Source organism: Nerophis lumbriciformis, linkage group LG02 (genome assembly GCF_033978685.3).
Source record: "Nerophis lumbriciformis linkage group LG02, RoL_Nlum_v2.1, whole genome shotgun sequence".
Lineage (NCBI taxonomy): Eukaryota > Metazoa > Chordata > Actinopteri > Syngnathiformes > Syngnathidae > Nerophis > Nerophis lumbriciformis.
The window spans coordinates 21,615,497-21,630,380 of NC_084549.2; the positions used below are offsets into that span (position 1 = coordinate 21,615,497).

The following is a 14,884-nucleotide window of genomic DNA, read 5'->3' on the forward strand; positions in this document are numbered from 1 at the left end:
AGGGAAGCTAACATCAGCCTACGGTGACAGCCAAAATATCTACTAACGTTACTTATCGCAATGTGCTTCCTCAAATTTGATGTTGAGTTCATGTAAGCTTATGCTTGTGAATCATGTGACCTAACTGCATTTGATTAGTGAAACGGAGTCAAACGTCACCAGTGACTGTATTTCATTGGTGAATCGCAGGCATGCGATAGATCCTACTTTGAAGGTCTGTCTGACAAACCAAAACAAACAAAACGTGCATTAACAGATCGATAAAAATCAGTAGCGAGTAGCGAGCTGAATGTAGATAAATGGGGCAGAGTAAAAAGTGTTTCTTCTCTATAAATATACTCAAGTAAAAGTAAAAATATGTTCCATTAAAATTACTCTTAGAAGTACAATTTATCCCAAAAGTTACTCAAGTAGATGTAACGGAGTAAATGTAGCGCATTACTACCCACCTCTGTGTTGTATAAATGTTTTTATTCTTGATTGTAAATAAAAATGCAATACTGGAAATAAGATATAATGTGTACATGAGATTCAAAGCAATTTTTATATGAAATAGGTAAAACAGTGATGTACGGAATACAAAACCCAAAACCCCATTTATCAACAACACCCAGAAACGCTGCCGGCTTCGCTGGGCCTAAGCTCATCTGATATGGACTGATGCAAAGTGGAAAAGTGTTCTGTGGTCTGACGAGTCCACATTTCAAAATGCTTTTGGAAGCTGTGGACGTCGTGTCCTCCGGAACAAAGAGGAAAAGAATCATCCGAAATGTTATAGGCGCAAAGTTCAAAAGCCAGCATCTGTGATGGTATGGGGGTGTATTAGTGCCCAAGACATGGGTAACTTACACATCTGTGAAGGCACCATTAATGCTGAAAGGTACATACAGGTTTGGAGCAACATATGTTGCAATCCAAGAAATGTTATCATGGACGCCCCTGCTTATTTCAGCAAGACAATGCCAAGCCACGTGTTACAACAGCGTGGCTTCGTAGTAAAATAGTGGGGGTACTAAACTGGCCTGCTTGTAGTCCAGACCTGTCTCCCATTGAAAATGTGTGGCGCAATACGAAGCCTAAAATACCACAACGGAGACCCCGGACTGTTGAACAACTTAAGCTGTACATCAAGCAAGAATTGGAAATAATTATACCTGAAAAGCTTAAAAAATTGGTCTCTTCAGTTCCCAAACGTTTACTAAGTGTTGTTAAAAGGAAAGGCCATGTAACACAGTGGTAAAAATGCCCCTGTGCCAACTTTTTTTGCATTGTGTTGCTGCCAATAAATTCTAAGTTAATGATTATTTGCAAAAAAAAAAACATTTCTCAGTTCGAACATTAAAATATCTTGTCTTTGTAGTCTATTCAATTGAATATAAGTCGAAAATGATTTTCAAATCATTGTATTCTGTTTTTATTTACAAATTACACAACGTGCCAACTTCACTGGTTTTGGGTTTTGTACATCATAAATGATTCTGAAATAGGTACGCCAAAATTACCAACTGTAATTTCAATTATATTTGTTTTAATATAATTTAAATTGCAATACTGCTGCCTGTTCATGACCTACATTCAAATTAATGGAATTAAGGTGGATTTTGGGAGATACTCTCAATTTTGTAGAAGCCTGGTTCTTACCATGTTTGAAAGAACCTACATTTACAAACCTGTAAAACCAGCCACAGCTACATCGGTAGACATGAACAAAGTCCACACATGTGGCATCGTGCAGGCAGAGCGACGACAGACACTCGTCTATGTTGACTTCACAGAGAGAATGACATTTATGAGAATCGAAAAAGAGCCTTATTTTAAGATCCATACTCATTTTCAGTGTCCTTCATCTCATATGAATATAAGTTGGCGTTAAGCATAGTTAAGCCTCGAAATGCTGCATAGAATATTAAATGCGAAGGCTGGTTGCACCTACAATCCCCTCTTCACAGTAATATGCTTCCTGGTAATAGATTATGAATGTTAAAGTGACAGACATTCGGGCGGATATATTTTGTGTTTAGAAAAAGCTCATCTTTTTCTCCTCTGAAATTAAATATGATACAATCATTTACATATCCATCACAATATTTATAATATTAAAATATGCTGTAGGCATATGCTTGGTTCTCAAAATACAGAAGGGACCAATTTAACTTTACACTTACATTTAATCTATGTACAAAACCCAAAACCAGTGAAGTTGGCACGTTATGTAAACCGTAGATAAAAACAGAATCCAATGATTTGCAAATCCTTTTCAACTTATATTCAATTGAATAGACTGCAAAGACAAGATATTTAATGTTCGAACTGACATTTTTTGCAAATATTCATTAACTTACAACTTAATGGCAGCAACACATTGCAAATAAGTTGGCACAGGGGCATTTTTACCACTGTGTTACATGGCCTTTCCTTTTAACAACACTCAGTAAACGTTTGGGAACTGAGGAGACACATTTTTGGAAGCTTTTCAGGTGGAATTATTTCCAATTCTTGCTTGATGCACAGCTTAAGTTGTGAAATGTGGACTCGTCAGACCACAGAACACTTTTACATTTTGCATCAGTCCATTTTAGATAATCTCGGGCCCAGCGAAGCCGGCGGCATTTCTGAGTGTTGTTGATAAATGGCTTTCGCTTTGCATAGTAGAGTTTTAACTTGCACTTACAGAGATGTTCCGAATAAGTGTTTGATGAGCATTCCTCAACTTTCTCAGTCTTTTTTGCCACTTGTGCCAGCTTTTTTGAAAAATGTTGCAGGCATCAAATTCCAAATGAGCTAATATTTGCAAAAAATAACAATGTTTACCAGTTTGAATGTTAAGTATCTTGTCTTTGCAGTTTATTCAATTGAATATAGGTTGAAAAAGATTTGCAAATCATTTAATTCTGTTTTTATTTACAATTTACACAATGTTCCAACTTCACTGGTTTTGGGTTTTGTATCGTGTCACTAAATCAAACAATTTCTTCTGACAGAATAAACTTTAATAAGTCTGTTGAACTTGGATTTGTTCAGTCTATATCATCATTTAATAACTACATTTCTTTGTCCAGTATATCCAACATAATAGATGAATGTAATTGCCACCTTCTAATTCATGGTTACGACTCTGCCACATTCTTAAAGTCACTTTCAGCCGACTGGCATTAAGTCAGTGCTATTTTTAACAGCTAGTAAATAATTTCAACTTCATAGTTTACGAGTCAAAACACTTCTTGTCCGAAAGCCCACGAAATGACCTCTTCTTCATCCCATTAAGAGATTATGTGGCCCATTAGCGACAGGAAGCACGCCGTCATTTAAATGGTTGACTCATTTTGGTCCGGCAGGAGATCTTGACTCCAGCAGCATGAAATGTGAAACCATAAGGACAATTAGTGCTTCATGACTTTCCTACGGTGGCGTCATCAAGAGGCAATGAAATTTACTGGTTAATTTGCTAGAGATTTAATAGGTAACCTTTTTTTTGCTTTTTGTGTAGGTCAAATAGTCAAGACTATATTGAATACCAATGACTTGGTATTTGGTGTAAACTATAGCATTTACTGCGAGGGTTTATAGTTTCCAATGATGACGTCAGGGACTCTGTAACCGCCACGATGGCATTCAGCGTTGTGGAAACTCGAAAAAGTGGAGATAATTTGCTAAAAATGTTGACATTTCAGAGAACATCCACTCTCCTACTAAGAAATCCAGACACAATTTAAATCCAGTGCATTTAAGTTTGACATTTTAATATAAAGTACAAACCCAGTTTGCATATGAGTTGGGCAATTGTGTTAGATGTAAATATAAACGGAATACAATGATTTGCAAATCCTTTTCAACCCATATTCAATTGAATGCACTACAAAGACAAGATATTTGATGTTCAAACTCATAAACTTTATTTACTTTTTGCAAATAATAATTAACTTAGAATTTCATGGCTGCAACACGTGCCAAAGTAGTTGGGAAAGGGCATGTTCACCACTGTGTTACATGGCCTTTCCTTTTAACAACACTCAGTAAACGTTTGGGAACTGAGGAGACACATTTTTGAAGCTTCTCAGGTGGAATTATTTCCCATTCTTGCTTGATGTACAGCTTAAGTTGTTCAACAGTCCGGGGGTCTCCGTTGTGGTATTTTAGGCTTCATAATGCGCCACACATTTTCAATGGGAGACAGGTCTGGAATACAGGCAGGCCAGTCTAGTAGCCGCACTCTTTTACTATGAAGCCACGTTGATGTAACACGTGGCTTGGCATTGTCTTGCTGAAATAAGCAGGGGCGTCCATGGTAACGTTGCTTGGATGGCAACATATGTTGTTCCAAAACCTGCATGTACCTTTCAGCATTAATGGCGCCTTCACAGATGTGTAAGTTACCCATGTCTTGGGCACTAATACACCCCCATACCATCACAGATGCTGGCTTTTCAACTTTGCGCCTATAACAATCCGGATGGTTCTTTTCCTCTTTGTCAAGGTAGGCTGGTCAGGTAGAAAATAAATAACTTTATTTGTTAATTTTACTCTGTTATGAATAGGGATTGTTAGGATTGTATTGATACTGATACCACACAGAAAATAATACAAATAATAACAGAAGAAATGAACAAATTAAAAATATGGTTTGACAAAAACAGACTATCTTTGAATCTCATTAAAACTAAAATAATGCTATTTGGTAACAGTAGAAGAGAAAGTCAAACACAAGAACAAATAGACAGAGTAGATATAGAAATGGTAAAAGAAAACACATTTTTGGGATTTAATAATAGATGATAAAATGAATTTCATAAAGTAGCAAGAAACACGTCAATAATGAATAAAGCAAAACATGTTCTCGACCAAAAGTCACTTCATATTCTCTACTGTTCACTACTGTTACCATATCTGAGTTATTGTGTAGAAACATGGGGAAAGAACTACAAATGTGCGCTTCATTCTCTAACTGTGTTACAAAAAAGATCAATTAGAATAATACATATTGTTGAATATAGAGAACCTACAAACCCTTTATTTATTAAATCACAAATATTGAAATTCAACGTTTTGGTGCATTTGCAAACAGCTAAAATGATGTACAAAGCAAACTATAACCTGCTATGTACAACAATTCTTCTCAACAAAAGAGGAGACATTTAACCTCAGAGGAAAATCTAATTTAAAACATTTGTATGCTTGTACAACACTTAAAAATTCATTCAAATAAACTTATTTCATTCATTAATTCATTCAAAGCCTTTAGGATATCTGTATGTGGAATTTATTTATGGAATGGATTAAGCAAAGAAATCAAACAAAGCATCAATATGATTCAGTTTAAGAGACGGTTCAAACTACAAGTGTTCACAAAGTACAACGAACAAGAATTATGATGAACATCTTGAACCCTTTTATTTCTTTTTTTTTATTGAGACAAAGAGTGTTTATGTATTTAATATTGTTTTGCTTACCATGGTATATTATTTATTTATTATTTATTTCTTCACTGTTATGTTCCGGAGAACAAGGACATTTCTATGGTATGAAAAGGGGTAGGATTAAATAAGCTCTGCTTCTTCCTACTCCTTTTCAGACGTGCTGTAATGAAACAACTGGAATTGTGTGATGCATTACATTGTATCGTATGCATGTTCCAAATAAACCGAACTAATAAATTGATATTCCTTATCAATACCGGTATTCATTGGTACTCTTATCGGTACTATATATAATTGGTGTCAACAAAGATGTGAAAAAATTCATTTATTAGTAGCATTTTTATTCTAACAAGAGGTTGTACACCTCTACCACATCATGTAATATCTCACAGCAGGGGAGTCTCTTTATCAACACCTGCTTTTTAAGTCTTGAACAAGTCAACTATGTTTGCTAATACAGTTCTTATGTTGTCATCTTGTAAAAACCCCACAAAAAATATATATATCACTGTGTTTCTATTCAATACATTTACACTCAGCTGGAAAACAAGTTTATGTATGGCATTCATGTGCAGTGCAAAGCCCTTTGACATGATGTATTATATCAAATGTATAATTTAATCAATACCGGCAATTAGCATTTATAACAATAACCATTGTTAATTGTGTTCATGTTGCACATAGACGTATTTGAGTGACGGACCGGAGGCTATATTAAGTGTTGGCAGCAACGGATGTATGCGTCTGTGTGTACTATACAAATAAAAACATTTATTAAGCAAGTGTAATACTTAATCTTTCAGTTTGTAGAGTCAAGATACAGAAGGAACTAAAACACAATTAGGCAAGGTGTGTTTGATGCCACGCAAATACGGTGTGATGAAGTGATGTCAGATGAGGACTAGAGACCTGTCAGCGGATGTTATTGTACTTCAGAGCAACTTTATGGATTATTGTATTACTTCAATGTTTCTCTTATTGAGTGGACTAATAATGGCCTGTGGATTACTGGATGCCGATGAAGAAGGTTGATTAAGCACGGTAGGGGCGATCGCAAGTTCAGTGGCGTTCACTTCAGACTGACCAATCAATCAATTCCTTTATTGTCATTGTCATAATAACACTTAAGTCATACATGAACAACGATATTTTGTTTGAGCTTTGTCCAGCGGCATAGAAACTGCATTGAAGTGCAGGTTGACAATAGTTTACATTTTAGCATTGTCAGGAAGATCGCGATAAGAGGGACGTGGGGGTGGGAACAGTCAGATGTAAAGAAATAAAGTTTGATTGATTGATTAATTGACATCATAATATTTGACTATTGGGTTTTATTGAACGAAAATAAATATACTTTTTGCTGCTGCTTTTAGCTACTTCTAAATCACTAATCCTCGCCTCCATGGCGACAAATAAAGTACGTTTCTTACAAGTATCATCCCTGCAGGACGAGGAATAGCTAAACATGCTTCACTACACACCGGCGTCAAAATGTAGACAAAACGCCATTGGCGGATCTACACCTTACATCCACTGTAATGATACCAAGTACAGGAGCGATACTACTATGATTATTTTGTTTTTTTGTTTTTTTTTATATTATGTTTATAAACTCAGGAAATATGTCCCTGGACACATGAGGACTTTGAATATGACCAATGTATGATCCTGAAATGACTTGGATTGATACCCAAATTTGTGGTATCATCCAAAACTAATATAAAGTATCAAACAACAGAAGAATAAGTGATTATTATATTTTAACAGAAGTGTCGATAAAACATGTTAAAAGAGAAAGTAAGCTGATATTAACAGTAAATGAACAAGTAGAATAATTATTCATTTTCTACCACTTGTCCTGAATAATTTTGACAAAATAATGGATTGGAAAATGACATAATATTGAATTGAATTGAATGGAAGTATTTATTTCAAACCTGCACAGTACAACAACACACATTTTTGGCAGAGACATTTATGCAAGGCTTGAAAAGGGCTTGGATGAAGCAGATGCTTATAATATCCCAACCCCTCTCACTCATTCCACATTTAACATAAACAATATAATACAAGAACAAGACTATACAAACAAAAACAAGAAAAGCTTCTGTACACCAACAATACAATAGTACCACTGTTACTATGAGACAAGACAAGACGGGACAAAACACACACACACACACACACACACACACACACACACACACACACACACAGGCCCAAACACTCTCTGACCATACACCTCTCTCCCATCGCTCTGTGCTGAGGGCATCACTCTCTTTCCTCCTCGTACTTCTTCAGTACTTCTTTTTTAAACAATCTTTTAAATTGAATCATGTTAAAACACTTTTTTAACTCTTCCCCTAAGTTGTTCCACAGACTGACTCCACACACTGAAATGCACATTGATTTTAAAGTTGTTCTAAATTCAGGCAAATATAATTTGTTGTTTCCTCTTAGACTGTAACTATGGTGAGCATCTCTATCCTGGAATAGGTTCTGTATATTGGATGGTAGAGAGTTTTGGGATGCCATAAACATAATTTGAGCAGTTTTAAAATTTATCACATCGTGCAGTTTAAAGGGGAACATTATCACAATTTTGGAATGGTTAAAACCATTAAAAATCAGTTCCCAGTGGCTTATTTTATTTTTCGAAGTTTTTTTCAAAATTTTACCCATCACGCAATATCCCTAAAAAAAGCTTCAAAGTGCCTGATTTTAACCATTGTTTTAAACACCCGTCCATTTTCCTGTGACGTCACACAGTGATGCCAATACAAACAAACATGGCGGATAGAACAGCAAGCTATAGCGACATTAGCTCGGATTCAGACTCGGATTTCAGCGGCTTAAGCGATTCAACAGATTACGCATGTATTGAAACAGATGGTTGTAGTGTGGAGGCAGGTAGCAAAAACGAAATTGAAGAAGAAACTGAAGCTATTGAGCCATATCGGTTTGAACCGTATGCAAGCAAAACCGACGAAAACAACACGACAGCCAGAGACACGGGAGAAAGCGAGGACGAATTTGGCGATCGCATTCTAACCAACGATTGGTATGTGTTTGTTTGGCATTAAAGGAAACTAACAACTATGAACTAGGTTTACAGCATATGAAATACATTTGGCAACAACATGCACTTTGAGAGTGCAGACAGCCCATTTCAGGCGCGCGAAGAACATATATGTTTCCACGATTTCAGCACTCAGGTTAAGCATACCTAAATAGACACAAAATACTGCATTACACAAGACTACCCGAATGTACTCGAATGATTGAAAAAAATAAATGTTTTTAAGGTAAATTATTGGTAAACACAGTTTTTGTATAAAAAATTACGTAAAACCGCGAGTAATGAATAAAGTTTTCATCAATTAAGATATTCTGTAGACATACCCTCATCTGCTCTCTTTTCCTGAAAGCTGAACTGTCCAGTTTTGGAGTTGATGTCAGCAGGCCAGGGAAGCTAGGGTCTTTATCGTTGGAAATGCATCTGCTTTGAGTGTCGCAGGATATCCACACATTCTTGCAATCTCTGTCGTAGCATAGCTTTTGTCGGTAAAGTGTGCGGAACAAACGACTGACCATTACGTCGGCTTTCCCCACACCCTCGTATTTTGAACAAATTTCGTCCAATTTCTTGCCACTTTCGCATCTTTGGGCCACTGGTGCAACTTGAATACGTCCCTGTTCGTGTTGTTACACCCTTCGACAACACACCGACGAAAGTGAGAAAATGGCGGATTGCTTCCCGATTGCTCCGAGAGCGAATAATAGAAAGGCGTTTAATTCGCCAAAATTCACCCATTGAGAGTTCGGAAATCGGTTAAAAAAATATATGGTCTTTTTTCTGCAACATCAAGGTATATATTGACGCTTACATAGGTCTGGTGATAATGTTCCCCTTTAAGTTGCTTTAACTCCATGAATAGCGGATTTGAATGATGTCTGTAGTGAACATTGGACACAATCCTAATGGCCTTTTTCTGTAGAGTGACTATGTTACTGCATACGTCAGCAGATTAATTAGGAGCCTTTGTTTGCTTACTTACTACTAAAAGACAAGTTGTCTTGTATGTTCACTAATTTATTTAAGGACAAACTTGCAATAAGAAACATATGTTTAATGTACCCTAAGATTTTTTGTTAAAATAAAGCCAATAATGCAATTGTTTCTGGTCCCCTTTATTTAGAAAAGTATCGAAAAGTACCGAAAAGTATCAAAATAATTTTAGTACCAGTACCTAAATATTGGTATCGGGACAACACTAGAACAAACTAATCGATAGATTACTTGATTATAAACTCGATCGATTACCGTATTTTTCGGAGTATAAATCGCACAGGAGTATTAGTCGCACCTGCCGAAAATGCATCATAAAGAAGGAAAAAAAACATATATAAATCGCACTGGAGCCCGGCCAAACTATGAAAAAAACTGCGACTTATAGTCCGAAAAATACGGTAATCAATAGTCGCAGCCCTACATGTAGATGCTGCTTAAACCAAAACAATGACTGCAGGCATGTGTATAATAATACCTGTGAATCCAAGAGGGCACAAGCAGCGGAAGGAACTGACATTATCCTCACAGAAACCACCATTTCTACAAGGCTCGCAGAGACATTCATTTACTTCCATCTCACAGTTATCCCCTGTAAAGCATAAAAGGGAGACAATGAGGACAGATTTCTGAAGTGAAGGAAGAAATGCTACATGAACCGACAAAGAGCAGCGTACGCACCAATAAATCCAGGCGCACAGAAGCAAATGTAGCCACTGAGGGTGTTTTCACAAACACTCTGGACGCCACACGGATTTCCCTCGCAGTTATCAATGTTTTGCTCACAAAAGCGACCTGTGGAACCTGCAAAAAGTGAACAGAATCTTTGTAAATCATCAAAGGACATTTTTTTTGCTAACTAAGAACAAACTAAGTAATATATGGACACAAATGTACAATAAGACGACACATTTTTGGATTTTTTTTTTTTAAGGCAAACATTATTCTTGGTTTTCATAATCAGTGAAATAGAAAGAGGTATTGCGATAAAAAAAGGAGATTATACTGTATTTCTTAGCTAATAGACACTTGTTTTATTATTCTAATTCATCGATTGCAATTATCTTAAAATTAGCATCATAATTCATCATCTTTTTGCTTACTTTGAAACCTTTAAGAAAGGGCCGTGTCTCTTCGTATCACTGCTGTGTGTGAGTGACAGGAAGAAAAGCACTGACTGATTTAGGGAGCGTTTTTTGGCACCACCGTCTGGTTTGTATAAGTCTCTGTGACACAATGTTTTTATTTTTTTTGAAGAGAAACATTATTCTTGGTTTTCATAATCAGCGAAACAGAAAGAGATATATTCCTTAGCTCAGTGTTTTTCAACCACAGTGTGCTGTGAGAGATTATCTAGTTTCACCTATTTGGATTAAAGATATTTTTTGCATACCAGTAATTATAGTCTGCAAATTATGTGTTGTTGTTGAGTGTCGGTGCTGTCTAGAGCTCGGCAGAGTAACTGTGTAATAGTCTTCCATATCAGTAGGTGGCAGCCGGTAGCTAATAGCTTTGTAGATGTCGGAAACAGCGGAAAGCAGCGTGCAGGTAAAAAAGTATCTAATACTTAAACCAAAAAATAAACAAAAAGTGAGTGCCCCTAAGGAAAGCCATTGAAGCTTAGGGAAGGCTATGCAGAACAAAACTAAAACTGAACTGGCTACAAAGTAAACAAATACAGAGTGCTGGACGACAGCAAAGACTCACTGTGGAGCAAAGACGGCGTCCACAATGTACATCCGAACATGACATGACAATCAACAATGTCCCCACAAAGAAGGATAAAAACCACTGAAATATTCCTGATTGCTAAAACAAAGTAGATGCGGGAAATATCGCTCAACGGGAGACATGAAACTGCTGCGGGAAAATACCAAAATAAGAGAAAAAGCCACCAAAATAGGAGCGCAAGACAAGAACTAAAACTCTACACATAGGAAAACAACAAAAAACTCAAAAAAAGTCACGGCGTAATGTGACAGGTGGTGACAGTACACCTACTTTGAGACAAGAGCTATAGTAATGCATATGGTTTAAAGTCATATCCAACAAGTGCGACAACAACTTTTTACTTTCAACTGAGTTTCTTTTTTTAATGATTTCTGCTGGTGGTGTGCCTCTGGATTTTTTCAATGCAAAAAATGTGCCTTAGCTCAAAAAAGGTTGAAAAACACTCCCTTAGCTAATAGACACTTGTTTGGTGATTCTGATTCATTGATTGCAATTATCTTAAAATTAGCATCATAAGTCATCCTCTGTTGTTTGCTAATTTTGCAACCTTTAAGAAAGAGTTGTGTCTCTTCTAGGGTTGTACGGTGTACCGGTATTAGTACAGTACCGCGATACTAATGAATCATATTCAATTAAAGTCTGAAAAGTAATACCAAAACTAATGTAAAGTATCCAAACAACAGAAGAATAAGTGATTATTACATTGTAACAGAAGTGTAGATAGAACATGTTAAAAGAGAAAGTAAGCAGATATTAACAGTAAATGAACAAGTAGATTAATAATTATTTTTCTACCACTTGTCCTTAATAATGTTGACAAAATAATATAATGATAAATGACACAATATGTTACTGCATATGTCAGCAGCTAAATTAGGAGTATTTGTTTGCTTACTTACTACAAAAGATAAATTGTCTTGTATGTTCATTATTTTATTTACGGACAAACTTGCAATAAGAAACATATGTTTAATGTACCCTAAGATTTGTTGTTAAAATGAAGCCAATAATGCAATATTTTGTGGTGCCCTTTATTTAGAAATATACCAACAAGTATCAAAATTATTTTGGTACTTGTACCAAAATATTGGTATTGGGACAACACTAGTCTTTTCATATTACTGGTGTGTGTGAGTGACAGGAAGAAAAGCACTGACTGACTTAGGGAGAGTTTTTTGGCACCACCGTCTGGTTTGTTTAAGTCTCCCGGCCCTGTATATAAGCAGACCCATCTTTTTGCAGAATTATTTGCTTGGAAAATACCATCTTATCTTAAATAACTCGTATTGTCATGATTCCACACCACAGTTATTAATTTCATGTATTTGTTTTTATTTCTTGTCAATCGTTCTTATTTTTGTTTCCTCCATTCAGATCCAGCTTCAGCCATCCAAGTCCTTGCCAGCCACCCTGCTCCCATCGCTACTCACACTGGTGAACGAATGGTGGTCGGAGAGGCTGAGGTGCAAATTGGTAGCCACGTTTCCGTCAGTCTACCCCAGGGCAGCTGTGGCTGAAATGTAGCTCCCCACTTTCACAGGTGTGAATGTGGAGTGAATGAACAATGTTTTTGTTTTTTTTACACTTACATGTTGTGGTTAATAGACTATATACTTTATTTGTCGTTATTTATACTTTCTGAATAAATGATATTATAATGTTCATCAGTAAACGTATTGGTGTTAGTTTTCAATTTATCAAGATAAAAAAAATATAAACATCAAATTACAGGATGTTATTTATGTAGTTTGATTATTTTCCTCAACTCGTGCACTAACATCACCGTCACGTTAACATTTAGGAACATGCAATTTAAAAAAAAAAAATCGATTTAGGGCTTGATTCACCAAAGGTTTGTGTGTACTAAAGCACGTGCAAACGTAATAGCACACGCAAAACTGATATACTTAACAAATGCAAAGTGGATTGTGTCTGTTCAGCAGTCAAAATAAGGTATGCAATCCACTCTGCGTGTCTGTCTTCATTAATATGCAAAATGTATGCTGATCCTCAAAATACCCACAATACTGGGAGGAGAAGGCGCAAATGATAATATTTAACATGCGCAATGTGATTTATCAACACTCAACACCATTTTGCGTGCACTATTTAGCGTTTTATTTAGCACGTGTGGAAAGCACGCAAACTGCACACGGCTGCAGGATCAATGCCTGCGCTGCAAAGACAGACGATGGACAGACGAGAATACTATTTGTGTGTGTCAACATTTTGAAATAAAAAAATACAAAATAAACATATCATCAAAAAAATTATTTTGGTCTTTTCATTTAAAATGTTTTCAATAACTTTAGTTTATTTCACATTAGGGTTGTACCGTATACAGGTATTAGTGTAGTACCGCGATACAAATTAATCATATTCGGTACTATACCGCCTCTAAATAGGACCGGTCCCCCGCACACCCGTGGTTGTCACGTCGTGTCATTGCTGGTTTACAAGCAGAAGAGCATGTTCGGCAGCGCGCAATCACGGAGTACTTAAAAGCAGACACAGTGTGTAGACAGAAAAGGGAGAACGGACACATTTTAGCTTAAAAACTAACGATAAAGGTGAAGTTATAACACTGAAACGCCCTCAGGAAAAGGTGCTTTAAGTCATGGCTAGCTAGCTAGCGGCTAAAGTCCATCGGCAGTCTGCAGTGTTTTAGCTACTTCTAAATCACTAATCCTCGCCTCCATGGCAACAAATAAAGAAAGTTTCTTACAAGTATCATCCCTGCAGGACGAGGAATAGCCAAACATGCTTCACTACACACCGTAGCTCACCGGTGTCACAATGTAAACAAACACCATGGGTGGATCTACACCTAACATCCCCTGTAATGATACCAAGTAAAATAGCGTATTTAGTCGATACTACTATGATTACATCAATATTTTTTAGCATCACAAAAACTTATTTTGTTTTTTTAACATGTATATTATGTTTATAAACTCAGGAAATATGTCCCTGGAAACATTAAGACTTTGAATATGACCAATGTATGATCCTGTAACGACCTGGTATCGGATTGATACCCAAATTTGTGATATCCTCCAAAACTAATGTAAAGCATACAAACAGAGGAATAAGTGATTATTACATTTTAACAGAAGCGTAGATTGAACATGTTAAAAGAGAAGGTAAGCAGATATTAACAGTAAATGAACAAGTAGATTAATAATTCATTTTCTACCACTTGTCCTAGTAATTATGACAAAATAATATAATTTTAAATGACACAATATGTTACTGCATACGTCAGCAGACTAATTAGGAGCTGTTGTTTGCTTACTTACTAATAAAAAACATACATTTAATGTACCGTAAGATTATTCAGTTAAAATTAAGTCAATAATGCAATTTTTTGTGGTGCACTTTATTTAGAAAAGTACCGAAAAGTAGCAAAATACATTTTGGTACCGGTACCAACAAATTAGTATCGGGACAACACTTTCACATATGATATATATTATTAAAATGTTTCCTATGTTGAAAAAACTCCTTTATGTATGCATTTTTTAACATCTTGAGCAAAAATACAGTCCCTCTCTAACAACAACAACAATAAAAAATTAAAGCTACAAGCAGCGATGGACAGGACCGACTTTGACGGCACATAAAATCCAAACCGGAGCAGTAATTAAAACTCTTTGGTCAACTTTTAATC

At 36.1% G+C, this 14,884-nt stretch overlaps 1 protein-coding gene across 1 annotated transcript in view; it reads right to left on the reverse strand.

Moving 5' to 3' along the window:
- The window catches only part of eys (eyes shut homolog), a 683,137-nt gene that overhangs the window by 447,629 nt on the left and 220,624 nt on the right, over positions 1-14,884 (reverse strand). Inside the window, exons 18-19 of the mRNA XM_061958758.1 lie at positions 10,165-10,287; positions 9,962-10,075 (exon numbers count right to left, since the gene is read on the reverse strand). Of these exons, the coding sequence (XP_061814742.1) occupies positions 9,962-10,075; positions 10,165-10,287 (237 nt within the window). The remainder of the gene's footprint in view (positions 1-9,961; positions 10,076-10,164; positions 10,288-14,884) is intronic.